The 20,604-nt window shown below is 40.7% G+C and overlaps 1 protein-coding gene across 1 annotated transcript in view; it reads left to right on the top strand.

Moving 5' to 3' along the window:
- The window catches only part of SLC9C2 (solute carrier family 9 member C2 (putative)), a 107,851-nt gene that overhangs the window by 85,851 nt on the left and 1,396 nt on the right, over positions 1 to 20,604 (top strand). Inside the window, 5 exon segments of the mRNA XM_017866919.1 lie at positions 1,497 to 1,664; positions 12,392 to 12,523; positions 15,536 to 15,721; positions 17,240 to 17,324; positions 19,262 to 19,317. Coding sequence (XP_017722408.1) covers positions 1,497 to 1,664; positions 12,392 to 12,523; positions 15,536 to 15,721; positions 17,240 to 17,324; positions 19,262 to 19,293 — 603 coding nt within the window. The 3' untranslated portion in view covers positions 19,294 to 19,317.

Below are 20,604 nucleotides of genomic sequence, written 5' to 3'. Positions count from 1 at the left end.
GAGTAGCTGGGACTACAGGCGCCCGCCACCTCGCCCGGCTAGTTTTTTGTGTTTTTCAGTAGAGACGGGGTTTCACGGTGTTAGCCAGGATGGTCTCGATCTCCTGACCTTGTGATCCGCCCGTCTTGGCCTCCCAAAGTGCTGGGATTACAGGCTTGAGCCACCGCACCCGGCCCATAAATCATCTTTTTAAGGTCAGCTGATTAGCAACCTCAATTCCACTTCAAAGTCCTTTCACTGCAGTCCCTAGATTAGTATTTGGTTGAGCAACAGACAGGAATCTTGGGGGGCCTCCTTTCAAATGCTGCCTACCTCAAATGTCATCATCTTTTCTTTGTTTGCAAAAAGCAGAGGAATTCTTCATTGCTCAAAGATCCTTTGAATTGCACTCAAAATTACAGCCATTTAAAAAAAAAATCAAACTCCTCTGGAAGCATGAATGCCTTTAAAAGTCTGAATGCTAATTGCTGGGAGAGGGTGACCGTTAGCGTCCTGTTTCCTGTGTCTTGAACAATACCCTTCCTCTTTGATGGTTACAGCTAAACTTTCTGAAAAATTCTGTAATCCTTCTAATCCCAATTCTTTCAGCTTCCCCCTAAAATCTGATACCTCTCTGCTTTCTCCAGTTATGCCTACCAGTTATTTTCTTGAAGTAACTCAACCATCCTATGTTCTTTCTAAAACCTTTTCCTGTTGATGTTGCATGGTAATTTTTCTTAAGCATTTGGAAAAGAGACAAGGCTTTCATTAACATCATGGCTTGGTTTGGAGGCATATTAATTCATAATATTTGATTTATGTGCCCAGGCAATCAAAAGTTATTTCCATGTGATGCATTAACCCATTGTGGTAAGAATATCTAATGGACTCAATGAGTGATTGTATTAGTTGCATACTATAATTTCCAGTTTTGGTGGGATATTTTTTTTCTTTGAGATGGAGTCTCACTCTGTCACCCAGGCTGGAGCGCAGTGGCATGATCTTGGCTCACTGCAACCTCTGCCTCCTGGGTTCAAACAATCCTCCTGCCTCAGTCTCCTGAGTAGCTGGAACTATAAGCACATGCCACTATGCCCAGCTAATTTTTTTTTTTTTTTTTTTTTTTTTTTTTTAGTAGAGACAGGGTTTCACCACATTGGCCAGGCTGGTCCCAAACTCTTGATCTTGTGATCCGCCTGCCTTGGCCTCTCAAAGTGCTGGGATTATAGGCGTGAACCACTGTGCCCAGCCCTGGTGGGATTTTATATAAGACAGTTATAAATAGAAAGTTGTAAATAGGGGTCATCTGTAAAACTAAAGATTAGAAAAAAATCCTTGCCTTGGGAGTTGAAATGTGAAAGAAATCATGATTTTTTCCCTTAAGCCTAATTCTTCTTTCACACCTGACAGGAGATTTTGTCTTCCATTGGAAAGTTGTAAGAAATAGTGGGAGCTCCTATGATTTGATCAAAATTATAATTTTTTCTTTCCCTTTGCACACTTTTTTCCCTTTGCAGTTGTATAGTTTATCTCCTACCTTTGGAATAGAGAGTAGCCAAAGGCCTGATAGAAAGTCCAGAGACATGTTTACAGAGTTCTGTACTACTGGGGACATAATTGGAGAGCTAAACTGTCTGCTTAAGCGTGAAATTGAATATACCGTCATCTGTGAAACTAGTTTACAGGTAGGAAAATGGTTCTGTCATGAGTTATTAATTTTCCTCAAGTAAGTAAAAAATGTCAGCATCTTTTCTTTTTTGTGGTTTTGACATCTTAGTCACCCAACCAGCTATTGGGAGGTAACATAGCTGAAAAGGCAGATTTAGTGTCTCACATGCCAGGCTCTGCCAAGCTCCACTGCATCCTGCCTAAGGGAGTAGTTATTTAACCTCCTTAAGTCTCAGTGTCCTTATTTATGAAGTAGAGAGAATACCTACCTTTTGATATTATGAGGATTAGGAAAACATCTACATAACATGCCTGACACATAAAGGTGCTCAATAAATGGTCACCATTATGACAACAGTGTTTTAAAGAATATTTATTTGTTTTAAAACAACCCCATTAAAAGTGGGCAAAAGATATGAACAGATACTTTTCAAAAGAAGACATACGTGTGGCCAAGAAGCATATGAAAAAAAGCTCAACATCACTGATCAATAGAGAAATGCAAATCAAAACCACAATGAGATACCACCTCACACCAGTCAGAATGGCTGCTATTAAAAGTCAAAAGTAACAGGTGCTGGAGAGGTTGTGGAGAAAAGGAACAATTACACACTATTGGTGGGAGTATAAATTAATTCAACCATTGTGGAAGACAGTGTGACGTTTCCTCAAAGACCTAAAGAGAGAAATACCATTGACCCAGCAATCCTATTACTGGGTATATACCCAAAGGAATATAAATCATTCTATTATAAAGACACATGCACATGTATGTCACTGCAGCACTATTCACAATAGCAAAGACATGGAATCAACCTAAATGCCTGTCAATGATAGAGTGGATAAAGAAAAGGTACATATATACCATAGAATATTATGTAGCCCTAAAAAAGAGTGAGATCATGTCTTTTGCAGGAACTGTGGATGGAGCTGGAGGCCATTATCTTTAGTAAATTAATGCAGGAGCAGAAAGCCAAATATCACATGTTCTCACGTATAAGTGGGAGCTAAATGATGAGAACACATGGACACATAGAAGGGAATAAAACACACGGGGCCTTTTGGAGGGTGGAGGGTGGGAGGAGGGAGAGAATCGGGAAAATAACTATGGGTACATGGGTGATGAAATAATCTGTACAACAAACCCCATGACACAAGTTTACCTATGTAACAAATCTGCATATGTACCACTGAACTTAAAAGTTAAAAGAGGAATATTTGTTTTAAACTTCCTTCTATGTTTCATTTGCTAAGTAAGAAGTTATCTATTCAACACCTAAGTGTCCTGACATTTCACTAGGTGTGGGGAATTCAAATAAAATGAGCCAAAGACCAAGGAACAGTCAAAGTGGTTCATTAAATGGGTCCTGCTCCCTGTGCCACCCAACTGGGTGAGACCCTCCAACAGGGGTTGTCAGACACCCTATACAGGAGCATTCCTACTGGCATCAGGTTGGTGCCCCTCAAGGTCAGAGTTCCCAGAGGAAGGAGCAGGCACCCATCTTTGCTGTTCTCCAGCCTCCTTGAGTGACATATCCAGGTGTGGGAGCAAACCAGATGAATGGGGCCTGAAGCAAACCCCAGCAAACTGCAGCAGCCCTACAGAAGAAGGACCTGACCACTGCAAGAAAACAGAAAGCAACAACAACAGCATCAACAACAACAAAAGTCCCCACAAAACCCCATCCAAGGGTCAACAGCCTCAAAGATCAATATTAGACAAACTCATGAATATGAGAAAGAATCAACGAAAAGCACTGAAAACCCAAAAGGCCAGAGTGCCTCTTCCCCTACAAATGATCACAATGCCTGTCCAGCAAAGGCACAGAACTGGATGGAGGATAAGATGGATAAATTGACAGAAGTAGCCTTTGGAAGGTGACTAATAACAAACTCTGCTGAACTAAAGGAGCATGTTCAAAACGAATGCAAAGAGGCTAAGAATCTTCATAAAAGGTTACAGGAGCTGCTAACTAGAATAACCGGTTTGAAAGGAACATAAATGACCTGATGGAGCTGAAAACACAGCATGAACACTTCATGAAGCATGCATAAGGATCAGTAGCTGAATCTATCAAGTGGAAGAAAGGATATCAGAGTCTGAAGACCATCTTGCTCAAATAAGGCAAGAAGAGAAGATTAGAGAAAAGAATGAAAAGGAAAAAACAAAACCTCCGAGAAATATGGGACTATGTAAAAGACCAAACTTATGATTGATTGGAGTATCTGAAAGAGATAGGGAGAATGGAACCAAGTTGGAAAACACACTTCAGGATCAGGATGTTATCCAGTAGAACTTCCCTGACCTAGCAAGAAAGACCAACATTNGGGTTTCACCACATTGGCCAGGCTGGTCCCAAACTCTTGATCTTGTGATCCGCCTGCCTTGGCCTCTCAAAGTGCTGGGATTATAGGCGTGAACCACTGTGCCCAGCCCTGGTGGGATTTTTATATAAGACAGTTATAAATAGAAAGTTGTAAATAGGGGTCATCTGTAAAACTAAAGATTAGAAAAAAATCCTTGCCTTGGGAGTTGAAATGTGAAAGAAATCATGATTTTTTCCCTTAAGCCTAATTCTTCTTTCACACCTGACAGGAGATTTTTGTCTTCCATTGGAAAGTTGTAAGAAATAGTGGGAGCTCCTATGATTTGATCAAAATTATAATTTTTTCTTTCCCTTTGCACACTTTTTTCCCTTTGCAGTTGTATAGTTTATCTCCTACCTTTGGAATAGAGAGTAGCCAAAGGCCTGATAGAAAGTCCAGAGACATGTTTACAGAGTTCTGTACTACTGGGGACATAATTGGAGAGCTAAACTGTCTGCTTAAGCGTGAAATTGAATATACCGTCATCTGTGAAACTAGTTTACAGGTAGGAAAATGGTTCTGTCATGAGTTATTAATTTTTCCTCAAGTAAGTAAAAAATGTCAGCATCTTTTCTTTTTTGTGGTTTTGACATCTTAGTCACCCAACCAGCTATTGGGAGGTAACATAGCTGAAAAGGCAGATTTAGTGTCTCACATGCCAGGCTCTGCCAAGCTCCACTGCATCCTGCCTAAGGGAGTAGTTATTTAACCTCCTTAAGTCTCAGTGTCCTTATTTATGAAGTAGAGAGAATACCTACCTTTTGATATTATGAGGATTAGGAAAACATCTACATAACATGCCTGACACATAAAGGTGCTCAATAAATGGTCACCATTATGACAACAGTGTTTTTAAAGAATATTTATTTGTTTTTAAAACAACCCCATTAAAAGTGGGCAAAAGATATGAACAGATACTTTTCAAAAGAAGACATACGTGTGGCCAAGAAGCATATGAAAAAAAGCTCAACATCACTGATCAATAGAGAAATGCAAATCAAAACCACAATGAGATACCACCTCACACCAGTCAGAATGGCTGCTATTAAAAAGTCAAAAAGTAACAGGTGCTGGAGAGGTTGTGGAGAAAAAGGAACAATTACACACTATTGGTGGGAGTATAAATTAATTCAACCATTGTGGAAGACAGTGTGACGTTTCCTCAAAGACCTAAAGAGAGAAATACCATTGACCCAGCAATCCTATTACTGGGTATATACCCAAAGGAATATAAATCATTCTATTATAAAGACACATGCACATGTATGTCACTGCAGCACTATTCACAATAGCAAAGACATGGAATCAACCTAAATGCCTGTCAATGATAGAGTGGATAAAGAAAAGGTACATATATACCATAGAATATTATGTAGCCCTAAAAAAGAGTGAGATCATGTCTTTTGCAGGAACTGTGGATGGAGCTGGAGGCCATTATCTTTAGTAAATTAATGCAGGAGCAGAAAGCCAAATATCACATGTTCTCACGTATAAGTGGGAGCTAAATGATGAGAACACATGGACACATAGAAGGGAATAAAACACACGGGGGCCTTTTGGAGGGTGGAGGGTGGGAGGAGGGAGAGAATCGGGAAAAATAACTATGGGTACATGGGTGATGAAATAATCTGTACAACAAACCCCCATGACACAAGTTTACCTATGTAACAAATCTGCATATGTACCACTGAACTTAAAAGTTAAAAGAGGAATATTTGTTTTTAAACTTCCTTCTATGTTTCATTTGCTAAGTAAGAAGTTATCTATTCAACACCTAAGTGTCCTGACATTTCACTAGGTGTGGGGAATTCAAATAAAAATGAGCCAAAGACCAAGGAACAGTCAAAGTGGTTCATTAAATGGGTCCTGCTCCCTGTGCCACCCAACTGGGTGAGACCCTCCAACAGGGGTTGTCAGACACCCTATACAGGAGCATTCCTACTGGCATCAGGTTGGTGCCCCTCAAGGTCAGAGTTCCCAGAGGAAGGAGCAGGCACCCATCTTTGCTGTTCTCCAGCCTCCTTGAGTGACATATCCAGGTGTGGGAGCAAACCAGATGAATGGGGCCTGAAGCAAACCCCCAGCAAACTGCAGCAGCCCTACAGAAGAAGGACCTGACCACTGCAAGAAAAACAGAAAGCAACAACAACAGCATCAACAACAACAAAAAGTCCCCACAAAAACCCCATCCAAGGGTCAACAGCCTCAAAGATCAATATTAGACAAACTCATGAATATGAGAAAGAATCAACGAAAAAGCACTGAAAACCCAAAAGGCCAGAGTGCCTCTTCCCCTACAAATGATCACAATGCCTGTCCAGCAAAGGCACAGAACTGGATGGAGGATAAGATGGATAAATTGACAGAAGTAGCCTTTGGAAGGTGACTAATAACAAACTCTGCTGAACTAAAGGAGCATGTTCAAAACGAATGCAAAGAGGCTAAGAATCTTCATAAAAGGTTACAGGAGCTGCTAACTAGAATAACCGGTTTGAAAGGAACATAAATGACCTGATGGAGCTGAAAAACACAGCATGAACACTTCATGAAGCATGCATAAGGATCAGTAGCTGAATCTATCAAGTGGAAGAAAGGATATCAGAGTCTGAAGACCATCTTGCTCAAATAAGGCAAGAAGAGAAGATTAGAGAAAAAGAATGAAAAGGAAAAAACAAAACCTCCGAGAAATATGGGACTATGTAAAAAGACCAAACTTATGATTGATTGGAGTATCTGAAAGAGATAGGGAGAATGGAACCAAGTTGGAAAACACACTTCAGGATCAGGATGTTATCCAGTAGAACTTCCCTGACCTAGCAAGAAAGACCAACATTCAAATTCAGGAAATACAGAGAACACCACTAAGATACTTCATGGGAAGATCAACCCCAAGACACATAATCATCAGATTCTTCAAGGTCGAAATGAAGGAAAAAGTGTTAAGGGCAGCCAGAGAGAAAGGCCAGGTCACCTACAAAAGGAAGCCCATCAGACTAACAGTGGACCTCTCAGCAGAAATCCTACAAGCCAGAAGACAGTGGGGGCCAATATTCAACATTCTTAAAGAAAAGAATTTTCATCCCAGACCTTCATACCCAGCTAAACTAAGCTTCATAAAAAAAGGAGAAATAAAATTCTTTCCAGACAAACAAATGCTGAGGGATTTTGTCACCACCAGGCCTGCCTTGCAAGAGCTCCTGAAGGAAGCACTAAATATGGAAAGGGACAACTGGTACCAGCCACTGCAAAAACACTCCAAATATATAAAGACCAATAGCACTATGAAGAAACTGCATCAACTATTTTGCATCAACTATTTTGCATAGTGTGCAAAATAACCAGATAGCATCACGAACTTAGTCTCAAATTCACACATAACAATATTAACCTTAGATGTAAATGGGCTAAATGCCCCAATTAAAAGACACAGACTGGCAAATTGGATAAAGAGTCAGGACTCATTGGTGTGCTGCATTTAGGAGACTCATCTTACATGCAAAGACCCACATAGGCTCAAAACAAAGGGATGGAGGAAAATTACCAAGCAAATGGAAAACAAAACAAAAAAAGCAGGTGTTGCAATACTAGTATCTGACAAAACAGACTTTAAACCAACAAAGATCAAAAAAGACAAATAAGGGCATTACATAATGGTAAAGGGATCAATTCAACAAGAAGAGCTAACTATCCTAAATATATATGCACCCAAGACAGGAGCACCCAGATTCATAAAATCAATTCTTAGAGACTTACAAAGAGACTTGGACTTCCACACAATAATAGTGGGAGACTTTAACACCCCAATGTCATTATTAGACAGATCAACAAGACAGAAAATTAACAAGGATATTCAGGACCTGAACTCAGCTCTGGATCAAGTGGAACTAATAGACATCTACAGAACTCTCCACCCCAAATCAACAGAATATACATTATTCTCAGTGCCGCATGGCACTTATTTTAAAATCGACCACATAATTGGAAGCAAAACACTCCTCGGCAAATTCAAAAGAACTGAAATCATAACAAACTCTCTCTCAACCACAGTGCAATCAAATTAGAACTCAGGATTAAGAAACTCTCTCAAAACCATGGAAACTGAAGTACATGGAAATTGAGCAATCTGCTCCTGAATGACTCCTGGGTAAATAATGAAATTGAGGCAGAAATCAAGAAGTTCTTTGAAACCAATGAGAACAAAGAGACAACATAACGGAATCTCTGGGACACAGCTAAAGCAGTGTTAAGAGGTAAATTTATAAGCACTAAATGCCCATATCAGAAACCTAGAAAGATCTCAGATCAACACTCTACCATCACAATTAAAAGAGCTAGAGAAGCAAGAGCAAACAAGTCCAAAAGCTAGCAGAAGACAACAAATAATTAACATCAGAGCAGAAATGAAGGAGATAGAGATACAAAAAACCCTTTAAAAAAATCAGTGAATCCAGGAGCTGATTTTTTGGAAAAAATTAACAAAGTAGATAGACTGCTAGCTAGATTAATAAAGAAGAAAAGAGAGAGAAATAAAAAAGACATAATAAAAAATGATAAAGGGGATATCACCACTGACCCTACAGAAATACAAACTACCATCAGAGAATAAACACCTCTATGTAAATAAACTAGAAAATCTAAAAGAAAAGGATAAATTCCTGGACACATACACCCTCCCAAGACTAAACTAGGAAGAATTAAAATCGCTGAATAGACCAATAATGAGTTCTGAAGTTGAAGCAGTAATTAATAGCCTGCCAACCAAAAAAAGCCCAGGACCAGATAGACTCACAGCCGAATTCTACCAGAGATACAAAGAGGAGCTGGTACCATTCCTTCTGAAACTACTCCAAAAAATTGAAAAGGTGGGACACCTCCCTAACTCATTTTATGAGGCCAGCATCATCCTGATACCAAAACCTGGCAGAGGTGCAACAACAAAAAGAAAACTTCAGGCCAATATCTCTGATGAACATCAATGTGAAAATCCTCAATAAAATACTGGCAAACCAAATCCAGCAACACATCAAAAAGTTTATCCACCACGATCAAGTCAGCTTCATCCCTGGGATGCAAGACTGGTTCAACATGTGCAAATCAATAAACATAATCCATCACATAAACAGAACCAATGACAAAACCACATGATCATCTCAATAGATGCAGAAAAGGCCTTCAATAAAATTCAACATCCTTTAATGTTAAAAACTCTCAATAAGGTAGGTATTGATGGAACACATCTCAAAATAATAAGAGCTATTTATGACAAACCCACAGCCAATATCATACTGAATGGCAAGAGCTGGAAGCATTTCCTTTGAAAACTGGCACAAGACAAGGATGCCCTCTCTCACCACTCCTATTCAATATAGTATTAGAAGTTCTGGCTGGGCAACCAGGCAAGATAAATAAATAAAGATATGCAAATGGGAAGAGAGGAAATCAAATTGTCTCTGTTTGCAGGTGACATGATTCTATGTTTAGAAAACCCCATTGTCTCAGTCCCCAAACTCCTTAAGCTGATAAGCAATTTCAGCAAAGTCTCAGGATACAAAATCAATGTGCAAAAATCACAAGCGTTGCTATGCACCAGCAACAGACAAGCAGAGAGCCAAATCATGAATGAACTCCCATTCATAATTGCTACAAAGGGAATAAAATACCTAGGAATATAACTAACAAGGGATGTGAAGGACCTTTTCAAGGAGAACTATAAGCCACTCCTCAAGGAAATAAGAGGGTACACAAACAAATGGAAAAACATTCCATGCTCGTGGATAGGAAGAATCAATAGCATGAAAATGGCCATACTGCCCAAAGTAATTTATAGATTCAATGCTATTTCCATCAAACTACCATTGACATTCTTCACAGAATTAGAAAAAACTATTTTAAATTTTGTATGGAACCAAAAAAGAGGCCACATAGCCAAGACAATCCTAAGCAAAAAGAACAAAGCTGGAGGCATCACGCTACTTGGCTTCAAACTATACTATAAGGCTACAGTAACCAAAATAGCATGGTACTGGTACCAAAACAGACATGTGGACCAATGGAACAGAACAGAGGCCTCAGAAATAACTGTACATGTATACAACCATCTGATCTTTGACAAACCTGATAAAAACAAGCAATGGGGAAAGATCTTCTATTCAGTAAATGGTGCTGGGAAAACTGGCGAGCCATATGCAGAAAACCAAAACTGGACCTCTTCCTTATACCTTTTACAAAAATTAACTCAAGATGACTTACATGTAAAACCCAAAACCGTAAAAACCCTAGAAGAAAACCTAAGCAATACTACTCAGGACATAGGCATGGGCAAAGGCTTCATGACAAAAATGCCAAAGGCAATTGCAACAAAAGCCCAAATTGACAAGTGGGATCTAATTAAAGAGCTTCTGCACAGCATGAACAGGCAACCTACAGAATGGGAGAAAAATATTGCAATCTACCCAACTGACAAAGGTCTAATATCTGGAATCTACAAGGAACTTAAACAAATTTACAAGAAAAAACCCCATCAAAAAGTGGGCAAAGGATATGAACAGACATCTTTCAAGAGAAGTCATTTACGTGGCCAACAAACATATGAAAAAAAGCTCAACATCGCTGATTACAAAAATGCAAATCAAAACCGCAATGAGATATCATCTCACGCCAGTCAGAATGGCAATTATTAAAAGTAAGGAAATGGGCCAGGCATGGTGGCTCACACCTGTGATCCCAGCACTTTGGGAGGCCGAGGCAGGTGAATCATGAGTTCAAGAGATTGAGACCATCCTGGCCAACATGGTGAAATGCCATCTCTACTAAAAATATAAAAATTAGCTGGGCATGGTAGCACACATATAGTCACAGCTACTCGGGAGGCTGAGGCAGGATAATTGCTTGAACCCAGGAGGTGGAGGTTGCAGTGAGCCGAGATGCGCCACTGCACTCTAGCTTGGTGACAGAGTGAGACTGCGTCTCAAAAAAAAAAAAAAAAAAAAAAAAAAAAAAAAAAAAAAAGAAGAGAAAAGAAAAAAGAAAAAGAAAAGAAAAAAAAAAGCCAGGAAACAACAGATGCTCGTGAGGCTGTGGAGAACTAAGAATGCTTTCACACTGTTGGGAATGTAAATTAGTTCAACCATTGTGGAAGACAGTGTGGTGATTCCTCAAGGACCTAGAACCAGAAATACCGTTTGACCCAGCAATCTCATTACTGGGTATATGCCCAACCATAAAAAGCCCAGGACCGGATAGACTCACAGCCGAATTCTACCCAAAGGAATATAAATCATTCTACTATAAAGACACATGCACATGTATGTTTATTGTGGCACTATTCACAATAGCAAAGACATGGAACCAACTTAAATGCCCATCAAAAAATGTGGTACATACACACCATGGAATACTGTGCAGCCATAAAAAGGAATGAGAACATGTCCTTTGCAGGGACATAGATGAAACTGGAAGCCATCATCCTCAGCAAACTAACACAGAACAGAAAACCAAAAACTGCATGTTCTGACTCATAAGTGGGAGTTGAACAATGAGAACACAAGGACACAGGGAGGGGAACATCACACACCAGGGCCATTTGGGGATCGAGGGGGTGAGAAGAGCGAGAGCATTAGGTTAAACAGCTAATGCACGTGGGGCTTAAAACCTAGATGACATGTTGATAGGTGCAGCAAACTACCATGGCACGCGTAGACCTATGTAACAAACCGACATGTTCTGTACTTGTATCCTGGAACTTAAAGTAAAATAAAATAATTAAAAACATAAAAGAAATGAGTCAAAGAATTCTCAATCTTTGGAGACTATCTGATGCAACAGAGCAGCATCCAGAGTCCTAGGGGTGTGTGAAGTGGAAGGAAATGTTGTTTTAGCTATTTCATGTCATTTTATTTTTGCAAGAGGCATGAGTTCAGTCATAAGGCTGAATTGAATTCACTGAAGTTCTTGTAACTTGAATCTGAAAGTGTATTTTTTTTATTCAGGTAAACTATTTGCCTCTGGAAACAAATACCGTGAATGAGCTCACTTTATCTACCATGACGTTAAAAATAGATAAGTTCATATGGCTTAGTTCCTGACTCCTGGGCTTTGGGCTCATGAGCCATATCCTTCATTATATCTATTGACTGATATACATTTTTCTGGTCTCTTATTAAGGTATATAGCTTTAATCGCACCATACATTTTATCATCTTATACTTAGCAAACAACCATTTGCACAATACAAATGCTTCTAAATGACAAGAGTATCATAATTATGCTAGAATTGATAGTTTTTCTGAAGGTTGAATCCACAGGCATTTTGTTTTTTGATAGTCTTGTAATTTAGTTCCAAATCAAGCTGCTATGGCCTGGGGCCTTTCTGTTTCAGGCCTGCTTTATCTCCCTGGAGGATTTATATGAAGGCTTTGATGCCTTCTGGCCATCTCTGGAATATAAAATATGGCTAAAGCTTGCTCTCAGTACTGCCTACCAGTATTTTGAATCAAGTCTTATTGACGAGGTAAGTTACATGATTAAAATATTCATAACTTGAATTTTTATGCATTGTATTTTTTACAGAATGCATTTCATATTTTTGAGACACAAATAGAAAGGAAATTTGTGTGTGTGTGTGTGTGTGTGTGTTTGAGACAGAGTCTCACTCTGTTGCCCACGCTGGAGTGCAATGGTGCAATCTCAGCTCACTGCAACCTCTGTCTCCTAGGTTCAAGCAATTCTCCTGCCTCAGCCTCCCAAGTAGCTGGGATTATAGGCGCCTGCCACCACCCCTGGCCCTTTTTTTTTATTATTATTAGTAGAGACAGGGTTTCACCATGTTGTCCAGGCTGGTCTTGAACTCCTGACCTCAAGTGATCTGCTCACCTTGGCCTCCCAAAGTGCTGGGATTATAGGCGTGAGCCACCGTGCCTGGCCTTGTGTCTGATTTTCTAAAATGAGATTGCTAGAATTTTAACTGCTCTCTTATCCTGAGTTCCTACAGGTTGTCAATCCTTTTGTCACAGCTAATTTTCCCAAGCTACTTGCAATCATTTCAAAACAAAGGTATTGTTTGGGTGAGGGAGAAGGGACAAAATGGAGGAAGGTGAACAAGATGGAGCAGTACCTGTTGTTTCCGGGTTCTTCATCACCAACTTACCCGTGCAGGAAAATGCAGCCCACGCCCGGGAAAATGCAGATCAACTGAGCATGCGTTGCGTGACCTCAATCTGAGGAAACTGAAACTTACCCGGCCACGCCTATGGAGATGCCCCTATCATGCCCTTATCCCGCCCACTGCCCTCCGCCTTCCAGTACCAATGCATAAAAGTCTGCCGCTGGCAGGAGCCTGCGTGACTTCTTCGGCCCGGCATTCGTGGACGGGAGAACCTCACCCGAGAGCGCCGGCATGACTTCCCTGGCCCCCCACACCTGAGGACCAGAGAACCTCGCCCGAGAGTGTGTGCATATTTGCAATAAAGGGCTGCCGCTTTCTTATGTACTTTGGCCTCATGTTTAATTACTTAGCTCTCCTAAATTAAGTTACATTAAATTAAATTAAGACAAGTAGATTTAGCAAATTCAAAATAGGTAGATCCCCCCTGAACCAAGCATCTTGTTAATCAGAATGTGTTAACAAACGCTCCGTCTGTATTTATTATTGCCTATTCTGCCAATGTTAATATAAATCTATAAATCTCCTGCCTTTTCAAAATCTTTGTGGAGGTGACTGAGCCTCTCTCATGGACTTTCTCTCCAAACAGTAGTGGTTCAGGTTTGTCTCTGGACAAGCACAATTTACAATCTCACATTTGTATCCTATTTAGTAACTGTTGGAACCCTTACTAGCTAGTGAGTCGGAACTGGGGAAGTGAACTGGGAAAGATCTGAAGTTCAGTAATATTCACTGAACTAAGCGACTGGATATAAATAAACATTGGGTTAAAAAATGAGTGTGTCATACACACCAGTAAGGTTTCTTTTACTATATTGCAATAATAACTTTCAGAAAAATTTTAGCAGAGGGATAAGGGGATTGGAATTCTTCTCTTTTCCATTTACCTTGCTTCTTCATGAGAAGTGGGACAAATTTAGAGTCTAGTATGAAACTCCAGGGGTAAGAATTAGGACCAGTGCATAGAAACTATGGACTCAGACTTGACTCAATAATAAGGTGAATGTCCTTTACATTTTTTTTTTAATTCACAAGCAACACATATTCATTATATAAATGAGAAAGTACAGATACAAAACAAATGTCTATTTTTAAACAGAGAATCTCTGTTTAATAGTTTCTTTCTTTTTTTTTGTTTTTTTCCCATTAAAGAACTAGCCAATTAAGATTTTTTTCCCTCTAAATCACAGAACTTAAAAGTATATGCATTTTAAAATCAAACTAAAACAGCTGATTGTTTTTAGATTTTCTGGTTGTGAAATGCTAGATAAATTTGCTAATTTTTAAATGTTTTTTGTGTCCTAGTTGTGCTGGTGCCCTCAGCAAATAAATGTATGATTTGCCTGTCAATGACAGATTCAAGGACTGGCTCATGTAGCCGTGCCCTGCATGGGGGTGGGGATGTTTAGACTGAGCTGACAGCCCTGTCAGGGTCCTGTGCAGGAGATTCCTACTGTTAGGCTGATCTCTAAGTTCCTAGGTTAGTTTGCAAGCACTGCTGTAACAAAGTACCAGAAACTAGGTTGTGTAAAAATACCAGAAATGCATTGTTTCACAGTTCTGGAGGCTAGAAATTAGAAATCAAGGTGTTGGGAGGGTTGGCTCCTACTGAGGGGCTGTGAGGGAGAATCTGGGCCAGGCCTCCCTCCTTGGCTTATAAATAGCTGCCTTCATATTCACGTGGCGTTCTCCCTGTGTGCAAGTCTGTGTCCAAATTTCCCCTTTTTATAAGGATACTAGTTATTCAAATTAGAGGCCCATCCTATTCCAGTATGACTTCATCTTAACTAAGTGCATCTGCAGTGACCCATTTCCATAAGGTCACATTCCAGGATACTGGGAGTTAGGACTTCAGCATAAGAATTGGGTGGGAGGTGGTGTGTGTGTGTGTGTGCTCAATTCAACCCATAATAGCTCCCTCCCAGTTCTAAAGTCTATCACTCTGAGCCTTGAAGTATATCTCAGACTCTAGCTTGCTTTGTTTTGGCTTTCTGTTATTCCTATTCATCTGTCAAATGGAATGTAAGCTTACTGCTGGGTGACCCTCTGAATCTTTTAAGACTCTGGGTCTTTGTGCAAATAGAAATTTCCTGAGTCATAGCCGACTACCCTGCTGTGGCTGACAGCTCACAAATTAGGGCTGGGCAACAGTATCCAGGGCCCATTAACAGCACAAACACTTGGAATTTAGAAATTTGTCAGAGGCCATTCTGAATGCTAAATAAATCTGTCTGTTGGTGCCAGGGGCCGTGTACCTTCTGACGTCCTCAAATAATTCAGATCGATCAGTGAATCTGTTTTCTTCTTAATACCATCTGTCAGTTTGTATGACTTATTTTTAAAAATGCAATTTTATCGTAGGACTTAAGCTTTCAGAAGTGTGTGATGTTCAATCAAGCATATGTGGAAACTTTATCAAGCTATAATGAAATGACTATTGATAATATGACCATGAAATTTGTTATCATTGTGTATGGCAGTGTAATTGATACTAAGACAGAGGAACCATATTTTGCACCTTGCATTATACCTACAACCTGTGAGCAGGTAAGAAGTATCGTTTCTAAAGAGTCTCTTGCTTTTCACAGTGCTCCAACAGTGACTTTAAAACTCAACTGGCCACCTTAAAAAGAAATTTAACCTGGAATGACCCTGTAGTTCTTATTTGCCTTTTACAAACAGTAAAAATGTACCAAGGGCTTCTATGTACTGTAGTACAGGTGCCCTACCCGAGGGTGCGCCCAAGGGACAGGGTGCTGGAATCTGCCTGCTGTTTGCTTGCCATGCACGCCCTTTGCTCTGGCATGCGGCTGTGCCAGAGGAAGGATGAGATGCAGTAAGTTTTCCCTGGTTTACACCAAGGCAATGATGCCATGTTCTAGCATAGCTCTGGAAGTATCTGCACCGGTTGACAAGAAAGGAGTAGAGCAGGGGCCACATCACTTTGTTGCCGCATTAGGGGCTGTGGGCACTTGATAGTAGATCCTGGGCCCTGGGTCTCAGCATTCCATACCTCTATAAAGACAAAGGAAGTGTGACCACCTAGGACATAACAGGGCATGGGAAGGGTAGAAGCAAAGTCCCTAATGGTCCAAGCTGCCTGCCACTGGACAAAGGAATGGGGAGGACCAAGACACCATGAGAAGAGCAGACATCTCTTTAAATCTGGGAGTAAGTTTCTCCCCTATGGGGGAGACCTTTTCTGCCAGTTCAGACTGTGAAAATTCATTATGAAAATTTGTCCTGGAAAAGTTGGTAAACCTAAAAAGTGAATTTTTTCCTTTCAAAACATTCTTACTTTGTGCCTTTCATCAATTCAGATGATGAAGGTAATTTAAATGTTTTTAATAGAAAATTAAAATCTTGTTTAGTTTTGAAACAAAGGATGGAGGTAAGAGGCAAGCGGGCAATAGGAGTAATACTGCAGCTTAGTGTCTTAAGAGACCAGGGTTTGGAGTCAGGCACACTTAGACTTAAAACTTGACCCCTGTGCCTACTTGTACTTGAGCTTAGGTAATCTGCTTAACCTTTCTGACCCTCAATTTCCTTCTTAGTAAGATAAATAGGGATAAGGTCAGCAGCCATCTTATCGGGTTATTGTGAGGATTAAATGAGATAATCTAAAAATGATAGTTATGATGATTACTTGTTTGCTGCTGGCATTCTGGGAGGCAGATTTTATGGCACATAGGACAAATGGTCTAAGAAAGGAAGACAGTCTTGCCATCCTGGGAATGCTGAGCCTTGAGCCCTTGAGCATCAGTGTAGGAGTAAAAGTAGCTTACTGGATGCTAGGGATTCCCTGCTTTCCAAACTGGGAATTTCCAGTCTAGTTACAAGTAAGGTGTAGAAATTTCCTCTCTGGTGTCTAAATATACAAGTACAATTTGTTGGTCTAAGACTCCTCAACATCCAAGAGGATTTGAAATTTAGAATACAGAGCCAAGATTGAAGACCCAGCTCTACGCATTGGCTTATTTTTTATACTGTTTGGAAAGGTTAGAAAGAAGCCAGATTAGAGATCAAAGAATGCTCTTTTGATTAATTTTGACTTTTCTCCTCTAGGTTCAGGGAACTTCTGATTTAAGCAAGCTGCTAATAATCCAAGCATCAGAGCTTACCCAAAGGAATAGTAACACCAATGTCATGGGTAAGGGATAGACCTTTAGTAGTAGGAAAACTGTTGAGAAGGAACTTCAATACATGTAAAATTCCTTTAACTCTAAGAAAGTGATTTGAGAGGGCACTATGTGGGTTTATCTTTAGTCCCCATCCTTGGGCCCATCCTGGCTGCCACATTGCTCTGGGAGGTCACATATGAGAGACTTCCAGACCCTAAAATCCAGATGGGCTCCTTCCTCTGCCATGTCCCTCTCTCCATACACTAGTCAGGGGAGAGCAGCTTCTGCAGTGTGCTGTGTTGCTGCCTGGTAGGCTGGAACCACATGGTGCTGGCAGTGCAGGAATGGGGAGGGAACAGACTCTTTCACAGGAGCCCAGGTATGGGGAGCTGGTTTGCTCCCAGCAACTGAAGGGAATAGGGAACCTTACCCATGCTCAGTGAGTATTCCAAACCATGGTCACAGCTACAAGTCAAATGACTTGCTTTGAGTATGCTTTGATAGTCACTGAGTAGTCATAGTTACGTTTATTAGCATCCAACTGCATGCATCATGGTGCTAAGCATTATACAGAGAAGACTTGATAGGAAGAGCTTGCTAGAAAAAGCACACTCAGGATCTTTCATCTTCTGCTCAGCATCCCTGCCCTCCCAAGCCCAATGACAACATTCTCCCAGCTGTCCCAGCTTGAGGACACATTCTAGGTTTGTAACTCTAACCTGCACCATCCCAGTGTTTACAATTCATGTGATCCATCGGTTTATATATTATGCAATTCTTAATGAAGTGTTGCTTTGGGGGAAGGATTTACATGATTTCAAATTGTGTGCGAAGAGTGAGGTTTTCTCAGTATCTTATATCTCACTATTTCTCAATTGCATACTTTTTATAAAATTCAGCCCCACTGTGTGCTGGGTACTGTGCCAAGAGCCAATTGGTGAGTGAGCCAGATGAGGTACTTGCCTTCACAGGGAGGAGAGACAGATATTCAATAAGTAATTATACTTTTCCCTTGGCAGCAATTTGAACCTCAGAGGTTCCTGTGGCTCACCCTCCATCCCCTCTTCTAGGGTCATACATAGCACTGTGATTTAGGGAGCCCCCTCTGCTATTGGGTCACCTGTCCAAGTGGGCTAGCACTGAGATGACCATTTCCCCAACCCACACAGCCTCTGAAAGTCTGCTGCTCTGCTGCTTCCAAATCACTCTTGGGGCACAGGAGTCTATGGCAAGGCTGGGAACTCAGGGCCTAGCGTCAGCCCCATTGGGGCACCCTAAGAAGTGCTATTGAGTCAGAGATCTTAAGCACTGTCAGGGAGCAGGGCACAGGTCCCTAGTGTTCTTGTGCTCACAGGCCCCTTTTCTTCATGAGTTCCTCTGTAATCATTTTTAGATGGAGGGAAACACATCACTTTGTATTCCTCATGGGTTTGAGACAAAAGTCACAAATGGTAGGCACATGGACTGGATCTTTGACTCTTGTTTAAGAGTCACTTGTTTTCTTTTAAAATTTTAAAATTAGTTGCCAAGTAGAAACAAATGTTTTGTATTTTAAAAATGCAGATTTTGAAGTTTTCATGAAAAAATAAGGTCAGCCAGCACTCAGCCCTCATTCCTGTACGTGGCAACGGATAGGGCTGAGTTTCAGTTGGTGTCTATAGAGGGAGCAGATGCTCTGCAGCTTGCCACAGTCCACACTGCTCCCTCTTGCCTTTACCCAGCCACTTCAACTGTTTACGTGATCTGCCTATTCTCATATGAGTTTGTCAGCCCTTGTATTGGACTTCAGGGAGCCTACCACAAACCTCTGAGGGAAGAAAAAACAGGGACACTTGAGAGGGGGAAGGGAAAAGGGAGACTTATAGGGAGAAAGCAAATAGATATTTCAAAATATTTTCTGGTTGCCTTTACTCTTAAATTCCTAATTTACTTTTTCTGTTCAATGCTTGGATTTGGTTAACCTCAGTCAACACTGGTCTTCAAACAACCGGGAGATAATATAACTGGAAGACAAAAGATGAGGTAATAAACTTGACACTTTGATTATATTTTTTTCTTATTGCAAATATTGAACTATACAGCTAAAATAAATTGAGGTAAAATAGCAAAATGTAGGAAGAAAAGACACTCCTAGCTACAACTCATTAATTGGGACAAATTAGAATAAAGCCCATCTGAATTACTTACAAATTAAAATTACAGAGTATTTTTGAAAGATGTAACTTTGCCCCACCCCATTTTTCCCCCCTCACTGATATTTAGGTCAAAGAGTAGGGATCTATGGAATTTGCGGTGAGGAGGGACATACATCATGCACACGTGTAGACACTAGAGTCTAAATCTCCATGCTTCTGCCTTTGGAGTGTGGATTCCTGGATGTATAGATTGCTATGCTTGCAGTTTGTGGAGTCACAGGCTAATCATAGACATCTTCCTAGAGTACCAATTTTACTTGAGCATCTTTTAAAGAAAAAGGTTAACTCATTTAACTAGTGGGTTATTTAAAACATTTTATATTAAAAAACATATTATCGAGTAGGATGACAAATTTGCATGAATTTTTAAGATAAAACAAGAGACTTCAAAACATTTTGTTATGGAGAGTCATGTAGATTTTTGCCTCCACATCTTTTCCTTCTTTCTTCAGTGACCAGGACAAATTTAGAGAAGTCTGAGAAGGCTGGAAGTCAGGCCTAGAGTTGAAAAGGAACGTGGGCCTTTCATATTGGACCAGGACAGAATAGAGACAAGTCTGGTGGTGGTGAGGCAGCCTGCAAGGCTCATGACTCTAGAGGTCTCTATTAGGGCTCCTGTTTGGGCCAGAGCAGACTGCTGGGTGGACTGGAGGAGCAGATGACTCTGACAGGGTAATAGGGTGCTAGGCAAATGCAGAAGTGGGCCAGATAGCAGTGATGGTGCTAAGCACAGGCTTCAAGGGCCTTTAGTCTTTTCCCAGCCAGGTGCCAAGTCATCCCAAATAAACAGCTTTTTTTTTTTTTTTGAGACGGAGTTTCACTCTGTCACCCAGGCTGGAGTACAGTGCACAATCTTGACTCACTGCAACGTCCACTTCCTGGGTTCAAGCAAATCTCCTGCCACAGCCTCTGGAGTAGCTGGGACTACAGGCACATGCCACCATGCTTGGCTCTACCGTTTTTGATTTTTAGTGGTGACAGGGTTTCACAATGTTAGCCAGGATGGTCTCGATCTCCTGACCTCATGATCTGCCCACCTTGGCCTCCCAAAGTGCTGGGATTACAGGCATGAGCCACCACGCCCGGCCATAAACAGCAAGAGAAGTCCCTTGGC

Source organism: Rhinopithecus bieti, unplaced genomic scaffold (genome assembly GCF_001698545.2).
Source record: "Rhinopithecus bieti isolate Rb0 unplaced genomic scaffold, ASM169854v2 scaffold_1853, whole genome shotgun sequence".
NCBI classification, from domain to species: Eukaryota; Metazoa; Chordata; class Mammalia; order Primates; family Cercopithecidae; genus Rhinopithecus; species Rhinopithecus bieti.
The sequence above is the reverse complement of the archived record's forward strand: the minus strand, read 5'-3'. Positions and strand labels throughout refer to the sequence as shown.